Source organism: Mesoplodon mirus, assembly GCF_964341445.2.
Source record: "Mesoplodon mirus genome assembly, chromosome: 2".
Classification (NCBI taxonomy): domain Eukaryota; kingdom Metazoa; phylum Chordata; class Mammalia; order Artiodactyla; family Ziphiidae; genus Mesoplodon; species Mesoplodon mirus.
Genome location: NC_138977.1, coordinates 22,146,783 through 22,163,479, shown reverse-complemented (window position 1 = coordinate 22,163,479; position 16,697 = coordinate 22,146,783). Strand labels below are relative to the sequence as shown.

At 37.1% G+C, this 16,697-nt stretch overlaps 1 protein-coding gene across 3 annotated transcripts in view; it reads left to right on the top strand.

The window, feature by feature from the left end:
• GRID2 (glutamate ionotropic receptor delta type subunit 2) overlaps positions 1-16,697 on the top strand; it is a gene marked incomplete at its 3' end in the record, with an annotated part of 1,368,259 nt that overhangs the window by 1,211,815 nt on the left and 139,747 nt on the right. For all 3 annotated transcript variants that reach the window (XM_082605769.1, XM_082605770.1, XM_082605768.1), the window contains one exon: positions 1,688-1,854. In XM_082605769.1, the coding sequence (XP_082461895.1) occupies positions 1,688-1,854 (167 nt within the window). The remainder of the gene's footprint in view (positions 1-1,687; positions 1,855-16,697) is intronic.

Sequence of the window (16,697 nt, the reverse complement as noted above, 5' to 3'; positions counted from 1 at the left end):
GATAGGGATTTTATTGACTCTGTATATCACTTTGGGTAGTCAGGATATTTTAACAATATTTTTCCAATCCATGAACATAAGATGTTTTTCCATTTATCTGTGTCCTCTTTAATTCCCTTCATTACTGTAATTTTCACTGTACAAATCTTTCACCTCTTTGGTTTAGCTTCTTCTGTTCTTTTTGTTGTTTTGTAAACGGGATTTTCTTAATTTCCTTTTCAGATAGTTGTTTGTGTATAGAAATGCCACAATTTTTTGTATGTTTATTTTGTGTCCTGTAACTTGACTGAATTTGTTTATTAGTTTTAGTAGTTTTTTGTATGCTCTTTAGGATTTTCTACACATATGATCATGTCATCTGCAAATAGAGATAATTTCACTTCTTCCTTTCAAATGTGGATTTTTTTTCTTGTCTAATTACTCTGGTAGAACTTCCAGTACTGTATTGAATACAAGTGGTGAGAATGGACATCCTTTCCTGTTACCTTTACATATCTGGAGCAGAGTCCACAGGGAAATAGGGCTGCTTCTAGGACTGCAGCCAGGACCACAGTTAGCCAACCAGCCACTGGGGTACAGGCCTACCTTCTGAGAGCATTCTTTGTCAGTTTTAGACTCCACCAGAGTTTTGCATCCTGGGTCCCAAGGCTCACACAAAGGCACTTTTGTCTGTGGATGGCTGCCAAATTGTCATTTCTCTGGGTTATGAAGGTGGGGGACCTCCTATTCACCCATTTCGCTGACATCATTCCCTCTACCTGTACTTATACATTTTTTCTTTTTCCCTAATCAGATTTACCAAGAAATTACTTTCCCCTCAAATAAATAAATAAGCAAAATACAAACTGAATATTTAATTATTTGTTCTATTTTATGAATTCATTAAGTTCTGTATATGTAATAATTTTCTAAATTAACTTTATTAATATCAGTATTTACTTTTGATAAAATTTTGACTTAGGTTACTGAGGGAAAAAAAGATAATCACTAAAAGATATTGTAAACAACCCAGAATAAAGTCATGTTCCCTACATGGTGATAGACAAGGTTGTATAATTATTTTTTTCCTTATCGCAATGCCCACCAAGTTCGGCTACAAGATTACCATAGGTCACACTTGGCAACAGATTAACTTAGAAGGACAAGAAATATATCTTGCCAGCAGGCCAGTGTTAGTTATTTCTCTTCAGTGTGAGTTTTACTTGCAGAATTCATTTAGAATATACATCACAGGCAAGAAGGTGATACCCATATTGGGTGGGTGCAAAAGCCTATCTGGCTTAGAAGCCTAATAATCCAAAGGAGTCAGTATCTCTTGTAACAACTCCAAAAGCACAATTTCCAGGGTCCCCAAAGACACAAGGCCAGCTATAAGAATTACTGCACTCAGAGAAGCTCAATGATATGGTTTCCTTTCCTGCACTTACTCTTCTCCCAGTTCAGATGACATTTACTACTCAGGCATCATTTTACATTCCAACTTTATTACATTTCCAAGAGAACAGAGCTGTAAATTAACCAGAAGCCAAATTCTCATGCAGAATAGGTGTTTAGTTTGAAATACAGGTCCTATTAATTTTTTGCACAATTAAATATATACCAATGTAACATTTTTTATCCTGTCTATATGACTTAAAATTCCAACCTTAAATCCCATTTTCTTCTTTTGTTCTCCATATTTGCACAGGTAAAATATGGAAATTATGCTTTTGTATGGGATGCAGCTGTATTGGAATACGTGGCTATCAATGACCCAGACTGCTCCTTTTACACCATTGGGAATACTGTTGCTGATCGAGGATATGGAATTGCATTGCAGCATGGCAGTCCTTACCGGGATGTTTTTTCACAAAGGTAAGATTTGTGTGTGGTCCAAATAAGAAGAGAGGAAATATAGAAAAAGGAAAATCCACTTGGTTACCCCATTTAGTTTACTACATTTTGTTTTCTTTGTTTGGAAAACCACAGTAAACAATAACAAAAGGGAATTTTAAGTGATTGTTCAATAAGACATTTCCTGAAGCATGTATTAAAGTATTATTTTTCTCATAAAAAGGGAAAAGTTACTGCTGCATATAACTGGTTATTCTCAAAAAACTGATATACAAAATAAAATAAAAACTTAATTGAGTTTAGCCTCTGAATTTTTAGGGACTAAAACTGTCATAGAGTTAGCAAAATTAATTCCTTTCTAAAAACACCAAAGCATAAAATAAACTTCAGGACGAGGTTAAAGTTTTGAAGCACATACTGATAGGGATGTTTCCATATCAATTTTTCAAAGGACGAGTAAAAATTTTAGAGTCTGTCATTGGTGTCAAAGTATACATGAAACTTTGTCATGGAAATTTAGGAGACAGTTTATTAAGAAATTATACTCATCCTCAAATCAGAATTTTCTATTATAAGTTGTTTAAGAAAGAAAATTTTAAATGTATATTTTATATTAATGATGTAGATGAAAGACTTGGGCCTGAAAGGAATTTACAAGATCACTGCATTTTATTATCTCTACTACCAAACAAGGTTGGACCTAAAAGAGAGAAATATCTTTCAGGTAGAAGTATTTTCTATTTGCCACTGATTTATTTGATTTATTACTAGATATTTTTGTACCTATTTTCTAAAAGCTAAAGCCAGATGAAAGAGAGCAGTACTGGGTAGTACTCTAGGTAGTACTAAGGCCCCAAATTTTAAACTGTTTGAGTTGTATTCCTCCAAATTTCAAGATAACAGAAAGCCAGGCATTTTGTGTTTAACAAAACAAGTCAGTAGTCCAAATTTATGTTATAACTCTTCTGTTAGCTAACTAAAAACCTAGGCCTCTCTCTTTATCAGCAAATGAAGATATTAAATTAACTCTAGGGTCCTACATTAATCACCTTTTCTCTGTAGCAAACAACCCAAATCAGTGACTTTAAAAACGGTATTTCTCAGGACTTCCCTGGTGGTCCAGTGGTTAAGACTTCGCCTACCAATGCAGGGGGTGCAGGTTTGATCACTGGTCAGGTAGCTAAGATCCCACATGCCTCGTGGCCAAAAATCCAAAACATAAAACAGAAGCAATATTGTAATAAATTCAATAAAGACTTAAAAAATGGTCCACATCACACACACACAAAAAGTTATTTCTCATTGATGGAACGTAAGGGCTGTGATTTGGCTGAATTCTGCTGCGAGTTGCGGGTCAACTGCAGGTCTCTATGCAGCTTTTCGTCCCAGGGACCACCATTGTTCTACTTGTTAGAAGAGGCACATCATTGTTTTTATGAATTTAGAAGAGAGGATGGAAAGCATAATGGAATGAAGGGAATGCCAGGGTTTTATGGTAAAAGACCAGCAGAGAAGTTTAATGGATCCTTCACATGAACCAGGTCATCAGGAAAAGGATTGTTTATTCCTTAGTTGCAGTTAATTGGCTTTTTCTTCACTACAGATATTTTTTGTTTCCAGACCTGATTTCTGGGTCTTTTATGCCAAAGAAAATGAAGCCAATAAAATCAATACACAGGGCTTCCCTGGTGGCCCAGTGGTTGAGAGTCCACCTGCCGATGCAGGGGACACGGGTTCGTGCCCCGGTCCGGGAGGATCCCACATGCCACGGAGCGGCTGGGCCCGTGAGCCATGGCCGCTGAGCCTGCGCGTCCGGAGCCTGTGCTCCGCAACGGGAGAGGCCACAGCAGTGAGAGGCCCGTGTACCGGAAAAAAAAAAAAAAAAAAAAATCAATACACAAACATAATAGCAATTAAAGAAATATTTAATCAATCATACCAAATGTTCTATTTCTTATTATCCATGTGGTGTTTTACCTTACAGAGATTTTAATTCTGAGTGAATATATTTCATTGAACTACTAAAACACAATATTAAGCAATGAGCATTATTTTTCCTTTGATTAGCATCCTGGATGTTGACAATTTAAATTGTCCTTCTCTGTGGAGTTCCTTAATAATGACACCCTGCGTCCTAGTCCCCTGGACATCTGGAGGAAGACATAGGAAAGAAACATGATCTGGCCACAGTCCCCCTCTATACATATGTGCAGCGTTTCTATCACCTAAACTCTCTCCGTGAACCCAGAAAATATCTGCATTCATTCCCTTTTGCTATAGCCATCAGGGAAAAAAGAACTCCTTTTTATTAACTAATTTAAAAGTTATAGAGACATCACACTTAATCATTGTATTATACTTTAGAAATTGTTATAAATAGCTTTACTAAAACAACTTATCCTGGACCACTGGTTAAACTAGATCACTGATTGCTCATGTGATTATATTCAGTGAAATGACAGTATTCAGAGTGATTTTTAATAAGTAAATACTAATTACATCTCAAGTATCTATGTGCCTATACCACACATATTAGATATCAAAGTACTTTAATATGTAATAAATATTATATGATATAGTAACTACATTTATTATCTGCCCAATATCTTGTATGCTTATACGTTTTAATGACTTCAGATCATATGAAATGTCTATTTATTACACACTTGCATATTAGTGCAGTTATTAGTCTACAAGTACATACACTGAGTGGATGGTCCTGAGCTTTGGCAAGCATCATGTCAGGCATCAGAGGCATAGGCTGTAGTGATATGCTCACTTGTGCAATTGTATGAGAGTGGACATGCACAGGAGTGACTTTTAAGGACCAATAAGTGCTACAATATATGACTGTAGATTTGGATAGAAGAATTTTGTTTCGTTGGTCTCTACAGATACCAGATAATTTGGTAGCAGAAATTAAAGAATTTATATATCTCACCAGATATATGGGTCAGAGTACTAGTGTGGTGGCTAATGTTTACAATGAATTCTCTGACACTATCTGTTCATCAAATGTTTTCTGTGGCCTTTGTCTCATAATAGTTCTTAGTATAATAAAATCACCAGAAGTTGTTACATTAAAGACATCTATGAATGGAAGAGAACTGAGTTTTTCAGAGTGATATCATAATGTTGTTAATAAAATTAGTTCCATTGTTGATCTTAGAACCTTAACTATTCATAAGGCTAAAAAGATAACAAAACAATATTTATTGAGCATTTAGTACAAGCTCACCTCTGTTCTCAAATCTTAGTGGGTGTCACGGAGTAACTAACTCATGAGTTTAATTTTATGCTTCATCAATAAAAGAGTCCCTTTTTGCCTATTGGCTGCTAACCCTAAACTTTGGGAATAGAACCACCTAGTGGCACAAAAACAAGGACATATTTCAAACTGCATGGAGAATGATTTTGTTGAATTCATGGAGAGTGGCAAAGATGCAGAAACAATATTTCAACCTAATCACAGAATTTCAGAATTTTTAGAAATGGAATGAACAGTAGTTCCCTTTTTTTTAAACCAGGGATGTAACTAGTCCAAAGGGGTAAATAACTTGCTCAGAATCACAAAAAAGCAATAAAACTGGAAATTTTTGAAATTTTCTACTTCTATGTTTAGTTTTTTGGTGTTCATGCGCCTTGTCTTCCTTTATCTTTCTTTTAAAAGCTTATAAAAATAATATAAAACATACTGTATAATGCTTACTGTGTACCAGACCCTGAGTTCTTACATGAGGTAAGTACTATCTATAATTATCCTCATTTTATAGACACAGAAACTGAGACAGATGAGGTAAAGTAATTTGTCCAAGTTCACCAATCTATTGAGTATTAGAACTGAGATTCAAATCCAGACATGATGGCTCCCAAAATTGACGTACACTTTTAACATACTGTGTTTTATTTATTGTCTTTCTGTGATCCAGTATCTTTTTATTGAGCACAGATTAGATTTCCAGGACAGGTTTTCCTTATCACATACTCTGATTTGTCAGAGTAACAAACTGTGTTTTAAATAAACACTTAGAGATTGCCTCTCTAATCTCTCTCTTCCTCTCTCTCTTAGGGGCACAGAATAGAATTAATCATAACCCTTGATTTATGATGTTTTCATTATTTGTCTATAATTGGCTATTTTTATTTGTTTAGTTTTTTGGTTTTTGTTTTTGTGGTACGCGGGCTTCTCACTGCTGTGGCCTCTCCCATTGTGGAGCACAGGCTCCGGATGCGCAGGCTCAGTGGCCAGGGCTCACGGGCCCAGCCGCTCTGCAGCATGTGGGATCTTCCCGGACTGGGGCACGAACCCATGTCCCCTGCATCGGCAGGCGGACTCTCAACCACTGTGCCACCAGGGAAGCCCTATTTGTTTCGTTTTGAACTACTTGGATATAGTCTTTTTCCAGTGCCTACCTCATGCCTGCATAGAGTAAGCATTCAATAAATATTTGATGAATTAATAAAAGATCTACCTAACTTTGTGCTCAAAGATGATCCTATTTACTTATAATCAAATACATTGAGTACTTATCCTTTGTGCTTACTTGATATTAAAAAGTCTTCTACTCTTATCATAATAATTTTCTATTTATCTTGGTTTCTGTAATTTTTCATACAATGGTTAGTAAAACTGACAAGAAAAACAAACATCACATGTCCACCTTTCTTTCCACTCACAGCTGTAAGAATTTTTATAATTTCATTCCCAAAAGGAAGGTAGAAAATATTTCTTTAACTTAAAATCACAGAGCCCTAATCCTTTTATTTCCCAACTTTCTAAGCACTTTGTTCCCTTTTCAAGAACAGAAAAAAGCAGCCTCCACTGATTGCCTATAGCAGCTCCAAAATAAGTCACCAACTGGTTTAAAGCTCTGCACGCGGTTGGCTGGAAGGATATAACCAGAAGTCAAACAAACAAATTAATTGTTTTCTCTTTAGACATACAAAATATATACAGTCCTTCCACTCTGAGAGCAGGAGTGACGTTATCGACATACGTATGTCAACATTAAGTAATGTGAACTTATACATTAAACTGCATGGTATAGACAATGCTGAAAAAATTAGAGAAAAGGAAATCATTGCTGGGTAGGATAGAAAAGATTTTATTAGACTTGAGCTGGAAGACTTCAAGGGAAAATAGAATTTGGATATGGGGACGGGTATAGGTAAGAAAAACATGAAACTCAGAAAAACATGAAATAACAAGTGAAAACAGTCATCGTGTATTGAAAGGACAATGAGAAAGAACAACTTGACTGGAGAGAATGTTGGCTGGTGAATACAGGTAGAGAAGCGAAAATTAAACGTGATACACCAGAATATTGATAGCTGCTGTCTAATAAGCATATACTATGCTAAACACTTGATGTATTTCATATAATGCTCACCATAACTCTGTGAATTGGGCATTTATTAATTGCATTTATAAATTTGAGGAAACTGAGACTCAGAGTTAAGTATCTTACAAAGTCACACATTAATGACAAGTAGAGCTAGGACTCAAACACAGCTTACAGCTCGTGTCCTCACCAGCTTTGTGGGGCTATGAAGAGGAGAATATCTAGAGAAAGGAGTATTTGAAGGGTCCCAGGTGTTGGGTTAGACGAAGACAGAGTTTAACTGAGGAAGGCCATTTACAAGGTGGTGTAGTATTCCAGCTGTTAAGCAGTGAGAATATTCTCAATGAGAAGGAGAAAAGATTAGTAAAAAGGTACAGTTTGAAGAGGGATGGACAGGACTTGGTGGAGATCAGAGGAGTACATATAATCCAGGAATCTGAAAGGGGAAGGATGTGCAGGCCCAAGTGGCCATAAACAGCCCACTCTTTTCTTCTCCTTCCAACTCTTATTTTTCCTTCTTGTTCATCTATTGCAAGTTTTGTATAAGCTCTATTTCACCTCCAAGTAAAACCAACTGGAAAATTATTTCTAGAAAAGTAATGGGTATTTTAAAACAACAACATGATAATCCACTACTTAGTAGATACGTTGATACGTCAAACAATCTTCTGGCTTACAGATTTTTGTTCTACAGTTGCTCAAATCATGTTTATATATCCCTAGTAGTATTGTTCTTCTCTCTCACACACCAGATATTATTTTTTTAATTATATATACAGTTGACCCTTGAACATGGGTGTGAACTGCTCAGGCCCACTCATACACGGATTTTTTTAGTAGTACATACTATATAGTACTACATGATTCACTGTTGGTTGAATCCAGGGATGCAGAATGGCAGACATGGAGGAAACTCAGATAAGGAGGAACCTAGGATACCCCTATAACATAAGTTACATGCAAATTTGCTACTATGAGGAAGGTCAGCACTGCTAACCCCACATTGTTCAAGGGTCAACTGTATATACCAACACTTACACGCACGCACGCACACACGCACACAGTGCTAAAACCAACTGATTTCATCACATTCACATTCTCTGTTCTAGATCAAGAAAAATAGATAGTTTAGATGCACATGTTTATATAAAGTAAGAAAATATGTTTGAGGAGCTGCAAAACCAGAGGGAACATTGAAAGTTCACTTTCAAAGGGAGATAGTAGAAGAAAATACTAATGTATGTTTATACATATATTTTTATTTAAGATAATAATATACATTTTAACATTTAAATGAAGGAAATCATTTTCTTTTCTCATGTAATATGCATATATTAAACAAGGAATAGCCTCCGGAAACCACTGAAAGGAATGTACTATTTATATTTCAAAGCGATCCCCCTTTAAAACATTTGTTTTCAATTTAGAATGCTGAATTTAGGGAACTTCAATGAAAGAGAAAAAGTGAGGTAGCTTTTTTGTCATTTTTTTCTGTTTCCTGAATCCTGATGGAGCTATTTTTATGACTAACATCCTGTGGTCTTTACCAATCACTCTGACTGCTGCTTCCAGTGGAGAACCAAAGTGATTTACATTTATTGCAGTATTTGGTCTAAATAAATGGAGGTCTAAGTACCATTGATGATATTTCCAGTATGTGAATATTTCAAAAATATTTATCATATATGCTACTATATGATTTGAGATTAGTTTTATTAATCTTGCAAAGCAGTAGCGAAATTTTAAGAAAATGACAAGACTTTACCCTTAAGCATATAGCATTCTCACTGCTGAACACAAACTTAGCCATCAGGCAGTGCAATCTCATGGAGTAGATTCTGAAGTGTTAATGTGATTGTTTTCCTTGTACTTACATCATACAGCATTTGGGGAACACTTCATCCAAGGCACAAGAGAGTACCGTTTATAAACAAGAATCTTTATTAGACTTTTTTGAGAAAAGTACTGAGGTACAGAGAAGATAGATGACTAGTACAAGACACAAAGCAGTATTTCAGCTGGATAATGAGTCTGCGACATTGGCCCAAGCTGCTTTGCAAGAAGCAAGTTGGATTAGCCTTTTTTAAACATAAGATTTGTGCTGTTTCTAGATCTGAGTATCATTTCATTCAAAAGGCAGTTGTTTTCAAAAGGCATAGTTATTATAGTGGTATAAATTAGGTGAGACTACAGGCTGAGTTTTTAACACAACATTGCAGAACTTAAAACGGTAAATGTGTATTGCACTTCAAAGAACACATTCATGCACACACGTGGACGCACACACACTCAGGCACACACACACACACACCCTCCAGAGTCAATTATAAGCCTCTCTCAAAAACACTCTTATTCCATTATACTTACATCACAGTTTTTCTATTCAAACGACCCATTTTACTCACCAGACTCAGCCCCAAGACATTTTTTACTGTTTTAAAAATTCAATCTCCTTTTATTTTTTTAAATTATTATTATTATTATTATTTTGCGTACGCAGGCCTCTCACTGTTGTGGCCTCTCCCGTTGCGGAGCACAGGCTCCGGACGCGCAGGCTCAACAGCCATGGCTCACGGGCCCAGCCGCTCCACGGCATGTGGGATCTTCCCGGACCGGGGCACGAACCCGTGTCCCCTGCATCGGCAGGCAGACTCTTAACCACTGCGCCACCAGGGAAGCCCTCAATCTCCTTTGATATCATTGAGGATAATAAAAAATGTGCTGCTTTTGTATAGACCCTTAAAATACTGTAAGCATAGTAACAACCTGGGAATAAGCACATGAGCTCCCGTGATAACTATGTTGATAGAAGAAACAAACTTAAAATATGAGACATGAATGCGACTCTGGCATGCATTTAGATGAACTCCCTAATTTTGCGTATGTGAAACCAGGAAGGGAATTTGGGTGACTTGCCCACAGTCTAACCCTTGGTCAGAACATGCCCTGGGGATGACAAGTCCAGGCTGCCAGTCCAGTGTTCCATCCTACTCTGTTCTGCCAGTTCTCTTTGTTAAAAATTTTTAGCTCTAAAATTTACTAGTAAAATAAATGTTTTAAGAAGCACATTTATATCTTACATAAAGGAGCCAGGGATATTACTTAGTAAATACATTTAACAACTAGTACATCTGTTTTTAAATTATCATTATATTATAGACATGCAGAAAAAGTAGCACAAGTGACGGATAGAACGCTATGGATTATGTTATCCTTAACTTATAGAGAAACTATACTATAGCCTAAGATAATAGTTAATATTCATTAAAGGCTAGCTATGAGCCAACCAGGTGCTACATAAGTGCCCTAACTATATTAAGGCATTTAATCCTCCCAATAACCATAAGAGGTAAATACCATGATTAACTTCTTTTTACAGATGAGAAAACTGAGTCACAGAAAAGCTGAGCAGTTTTCCAAGGACATAAAGCTAATAAGTTGCAGAGCCAGGTTTGAACTCATGCTGTCAAACACCGTAATGCCGTAGTTCCTACTCCCACTTCCCTAAACGCACACACCCCTGCGTGCACGAGGGTAACAAGCATCCAGAGTGTCTTCATGCCGGCTCCTGGAGCTGCCTTCTCTCACGTTAAGATACTGAATGGCATTTTAGTTCACCTGAAATTCAGGTAACTTTCAGAATCTTAAACAGCATGCCAACAGAGTCTCCCCTTATGAGAGGGCAGATCCATTTGAAACTGAAGCCGCCTTGCATCAGCTGATCAGAAGTAAACAATACAAGTATTGAACACTGAAAGCTGTGGGAGGATACTGTAATTATTTTCCCTCCTTTTTATCTTCTTTTGCTACAAACAGCTCAAGACTATACTTGGCCAAAACTTTAATTCTTCCTTCATGGAGGTTTTCATTCATCATGACTTTTTAATGGGACGAATCCATAATTGCCTTTTATCATCTCATTTCATAGTTCTTTAAGCAGCTCAAAAAAAACTAACTTCATAATTGGCCAGATTGACTAATCACATGTTGAATGCTTACTAATATGAAACAGAACCTACAGTCATGCCTCGGTATCCACAAGGGATTGGTTCCAGGACCCCCATGGATACCAAAATCCATGGATGCTCAAGTCCCTTATGTAAAATGGCATAATATTTTCAAATAACCTACACACATCCTCCCATATACTTTCTTTTTTTCTGCATACCTTAAATCATCTCAGGATTACTTATACCTAATACAATGTAGATGCTATGTAAATAGTTGTAAATACAACATAAATGCTATGTAAATAGTTGCTGGCATACCACTAATTCAAGTTTTGATTTGGGGAACTTCCTGAAATTTTTTTCCAAATGTTTTTAATCTTTGGTTGGTTGAATCCGTGGGTGTAGAATACAGAAGGCTGGCTGTACTATTTCTGGAACTAAATTATGGCTAAGAAAAAATATAAGATTTCCATATGGAATGATATTTATGAGTCTATATAGTCCAGAATAATATCTAACAGAGGCAACAATGATTTTTGTTTTAATGAGTATAGTTCCTTGCTTTAACTTCAAACAGAAATATACCTCAAAGCGTGCATTCACCTTTCTTCTTGATAATACATTCTATACCTGTCACTTTATGAAGCTATTTATGTCTGAAATAATGTTAGTCACTATTTTAAATGATTGAAATTCAACATGTTTTTATTTTACATATTACTGGCCTCAGAAAATGTATATAAAAATTGTGCCTTGATGATGTTCTTACCAATGTTCCATGGTAAGACAAGGAGATATGATGGGAGGAGCCAGCACCCTGAAACAAAGTGTGGTGGGATTTCTGTTCCGATAAGGTTTTCAGTCTTTTTCCAAAATAATGATTTCTATAGTAATATTTTTATTCTGATGATTTTAGTCAACTTTTTGTTTCTTTTCTGTTAATTAACCAAGATCTATGTAGCACTCCCTATAAAAGTCAGCATGACCCTTCTGGGCAGTCTCTCATATTCTTTGAGCTAATCAACACCAATTTTACTAATATGAATCTCTTCTGTGTTTTTTAGCAACTGCAGAAATTTGCCAAACAGATTACCTCCCAGCCAAAATATATTCAGTAGAGCATTGCTGAGTTCTTCATTAAGACTGATGAGATAGAACAGAGCAGAACCCAGGGGCTCTGAATATCAGGGCAAGCTGTGTGGATTATGATATGGAGAGTCATTGAAGAACTCAGTATAAAGACTAACCAGAATCAGAAGTACGCTTTCTGATCAGTCTAGAAAGAATGTACGCAATGAAATAAAAAAGGAATTAACTAGAAAGGAGGATGCCAGTAGAAAGCCATCACTATATCTGTAATATAAGCTCCAAGAAGGCAGGGGCTTTTGTCTGCTTTATTCAGAGATTTGTTCCAAGCATCTACAAGAAAGCCTACCACATAGCAGATGTTTGATAAATACTCGTTGAATGAATGGGTGAATGAATCACTAAGGAAAAGTAAAAGACACGGACTAAAGACAATAGAAATGGAAGGAAACAGAGAGATATTGTAAGGGTAATGTTGGCCATTGGCTAGAAACAGAGATGAAGGAAAGGGAAACCAAACATGATTTTGAAATCCTTAGCCTTGCCCCAGATTGGAGATGGGGAAGTTATTCTCAGAAAAGAAGCCAGGAGCAAAAACTGGTTTGAGAGTGAAAGTGCTAATTTTGATCTAGACATGTTGAGTTTGAGACAGTGGACAATGATGCATCCATACAGGGAAATGTAGAGACTATGACAGACAAATGACAATGCGGGGTGAGAACTTGAGGGAGAGGCTGGAAGGATATAGATTTGGACAAACTCTCCATTAAGATAATGAAAGCCAGAGACATAGCCCATGGAAAGGACATAAAGAAAAAAAGGTTGAGGCCAAAACTTGCTTTCAAATGTCCCTTTTTTTGCTTTTTTCTCCTTTCCATTCCACAGTCACTATCCTAATTGAATCTCAGCACACTGTGTCACGATTATCCCTTTCTCTCCAAACCTACTCAGATCTTATGTATTCTGTGGTTTCCAACTCCTGTCCCATCCTCAGCATGTCTTCCTAGCAAATTCAGCTCTAATCAAACACTTCATTGTGTTTCTATATTTTATTTTCTCTGTACCACATATGTCACTTTTCTGTTAATTAATCATTTCTTGTGTTCATACTTTTTCAAATATGTTCTAGGTTCTTAGCGTGCAAAAAAATTGCAAAACTTATCTTATGACTTTTTAAAATTTTTTCCATAATAAATAGTTACGTAGTACATATTCAACAGGTTCTTAAGTAATGTTTCAGGGGGAAAAGATAGTCCTACTCTCACTTGCAATTACTAACACAAGCAACTTACTAGAGAATAGGATTCATGTTTATTCATTCAACCAACAAATATTTGTTGAGCAGCTACTTAGTGCTTGATACTATTTTGTTTTTCTAGAGATAAAATAGTGAAAAAGATTAACAGGTTTTGCTTTCCTGGAGCTTACATTATTCTGGGGAGTTGAAGGAGGAAACATACGATAATGAGAGAACAAATAAATGGGATAATTTCTTATTGGAAAACATTCAATAAAGAAAATATAACTGAGACAGATAATAAAGATGGATCAGTATGGGTCACAGAAAACCTTTCTAGGGAGGCAATGTTTAATTACGCTCTTGAATGTAAAGTGTGTAGGAAGAGTATTCTGTGCATAGGTAACAACAAATATAAAAGCTCTGAAGTTAGAACCAGCTTGGAATGTTTAAACAATGACAAGGAGTCCAGGGTGGCTCAGAGTGAACAAACAAGAGAATAGGAGATTGAAGAGTTAGTTGAGCCCAGTTGTATTACAGAACCTTGAAAACACATAGTAAAGACTACAAATGTTTTCCAAATAAGAAAGGCAAGCCATTGGAATGTTTAAAAGAGGGGTGTTTATTATCCCTAGTTGTTAAAATAAAGAAAAAATATGGTGGGAGGGAGGCCAGTAGAGGCAGTGAGCAAAAGTGAATGTAGGAAGATAAGTTAGGACTAGTGAAGACAGTCCAGGAGACAGATGATGGTGGTCAGTCTAGGGTAGTATAACTGAGATGGGGAAGAGTGACAGGTTTCCGCCTTTCGTAGCTATAAGACTCATAGGACTGGCAAATGGTATGAATGTGATGGGGGAGGCAAAGGGAGGAATCAGTATGACTTTTTCTTCTGAATAAATAAGTGGTACCATTAACTGACTTGGTCAAGCATGAACCAAAAGTAAGTTAAAAACCAGAAGAATTGGGCTTCCCTGGTGGCGCAGTGGTTGAGAGTCCACCTGCCGATGCAGGGGACACAGGTTCATGCCCTGGTCTGGGAAGATCCCACATGCTGCGGAGCGGCTGGGCCCGTGAGCCATGGCCGCTGAGCCTGCACGTCCGGAGCCTGTGCTCCGCAACACGGAGAGGCCACAACAGTGAGAGGCCCGCGTACCGCAAAAAAAAAAAAAAGTAATCAACTTGTTGTACACAACCTCCAGTCTTATTTCCTTTTTAAAGCAACTCAGTGCTTTAAAAACTCAGAACTGTTTCACAGTACTATGTGAAACACAGGCGTTTCTAAGCTGATGCTGCTGACTGCTTTCACATTCCTTACATTTAAAAAAATTCCTTTGGGATGTTTTATGCAGAATTCTGTGTCCTACTTTAAATCTAAGAACTTTTTGTACACAACAGAGAGGCTCCACAATGAAACACCTGGTCAATAGCAGTTTTGAATTCTTAAGCTTTCCTTTCTTCTGTATTTTTACACTTTGGAAATCCATGCAACTGCTGTTACGCAGAACATGGAATGGGGGACCTTGCATTAACTCAATATTCCCAATTGTATGCCTATTTCGATAACAGTCACACCACAGGACCAATATGAAAAATAAGTTTAAAATGCAATAAAAATGTTAAGGAATTCCCTGGCAGTTCAGTGGTTAGGACACAGCGCTTTCACTGCCAGGGCCTGGGTTGGATCCCTGGTTGGGAATTAAGATCCTGCAAGCTGTGCGGTGTGGCCAAAAAAAAAAAAAAAAAAAAAAAAACAATAAAAATTTTAAAGGTAACCTAAAAGGAAAATTCATACTGAAATCAGTGGAATTAGCCATATATGATATACCTAATATGTTTCAAGTTAATGTAAATTGATTTGAAAAGAGAAGAAAAAAACACAAACTAGCAATGCTTCATCCCATTCAACAAGTGTTTATTAACCACCTGCTGTGTGCCAGACACTATGGTAAGCAGTGGATCTATAACTGTGAACTACACACAGTCCCAGCCTCCAAGCTGCTTACTCTCTAGAAGGAAAGGTAAAAAAGTAAAAGGAATATTTTCTGTTCAGTGTGATTTGTGTTCTGGGCACACAGGCAATAAATATAGAATTCTGGTGAAATGTATCAGGAAGGGGAAACGGATGCTGAACAATTTAAAGAGCAATTGAAGTCGGTTGATATTATGGGCTGAATTGTGTCTTCCCAAAATTCCTTTGTTTCGGTTCTAATCCCCAGTAACTCAGAATGTGATTGCATTTGAAGGTAAGGTAATGAAGGTTAAGTGAAGTCACTAGGGCAAGCGAAATCCAATCTGACTGATGACCTCATAAGAAGAGGAGATTAGGACTCAAACACATACAGGAAAAACCATATGAAGATACAGTAGAGAAGCCATCTACCAGCCAAGGAGAGAGGCCTCAGAAGAAATCAGCCCTGCTGACTCCTTAATCGAGGACTTCTAGCCTTCAGAACTACAAGAAAATTAATTTCTGTGGCTTAAGCCCCCCAGTCTTTGGTACTTTGTTATGGCGGCCCTATCAGATTAATACAGTTGCTAAAATAAAGTACATACTATATGACCGAAGGAACAGCAGGAAAAGGCACCCTGTGGACTGAATATGACTGAGGGACTGGCAGCAAAAGAGCCTAGCGAGGTGCAGGGGGTGTCACAGGGGGGAAATCTCCACCACCCCCACCACGGCCGGAGAAGCCTGGTCAAAGAGTTCAGCCTCCATCCTGAGGGTGACAGGACACCATCAGAGGCTTTTTACGTGAGATTAGGTATAAAAATCCTACATTTTATAAACTGTACTCTGCCTGCTGTGTTGATTATTGATTATCTGGAAGCAAGACGCTAGCAGCTGAGAGACCAATATGAAATTTATTGCAGTAATCCAAGTGAGAGATGATAGTGACCTAAAATACATTGAAATGGAGAAAAAAGTAATCTTGTGACATGAAAGAACAAAGTGGAACAAAACAAACAAAAACAGCTATAGGACGAAAGAGGAGGACAAAGGTGTTAGAACAATCTCTGGGCCTCCTCCACAACTATCCCATTTCCACCCCAGTGGTTAAGTCTTCTCAGAGTAGCCACATTTATACTGGCAGAGAAGGCAAATTCCATTTTTATGAGTTAATAAATTTGGGAACATCTCCTAAGGCACCTGCCAACACCAGTGTATCTCAGGCTTGGACTCTTGAACTCTGAGATCTGAGAACACTAAGTTCATTCACACTTCTAAAAAGAACATGGGTTGAGGCATAT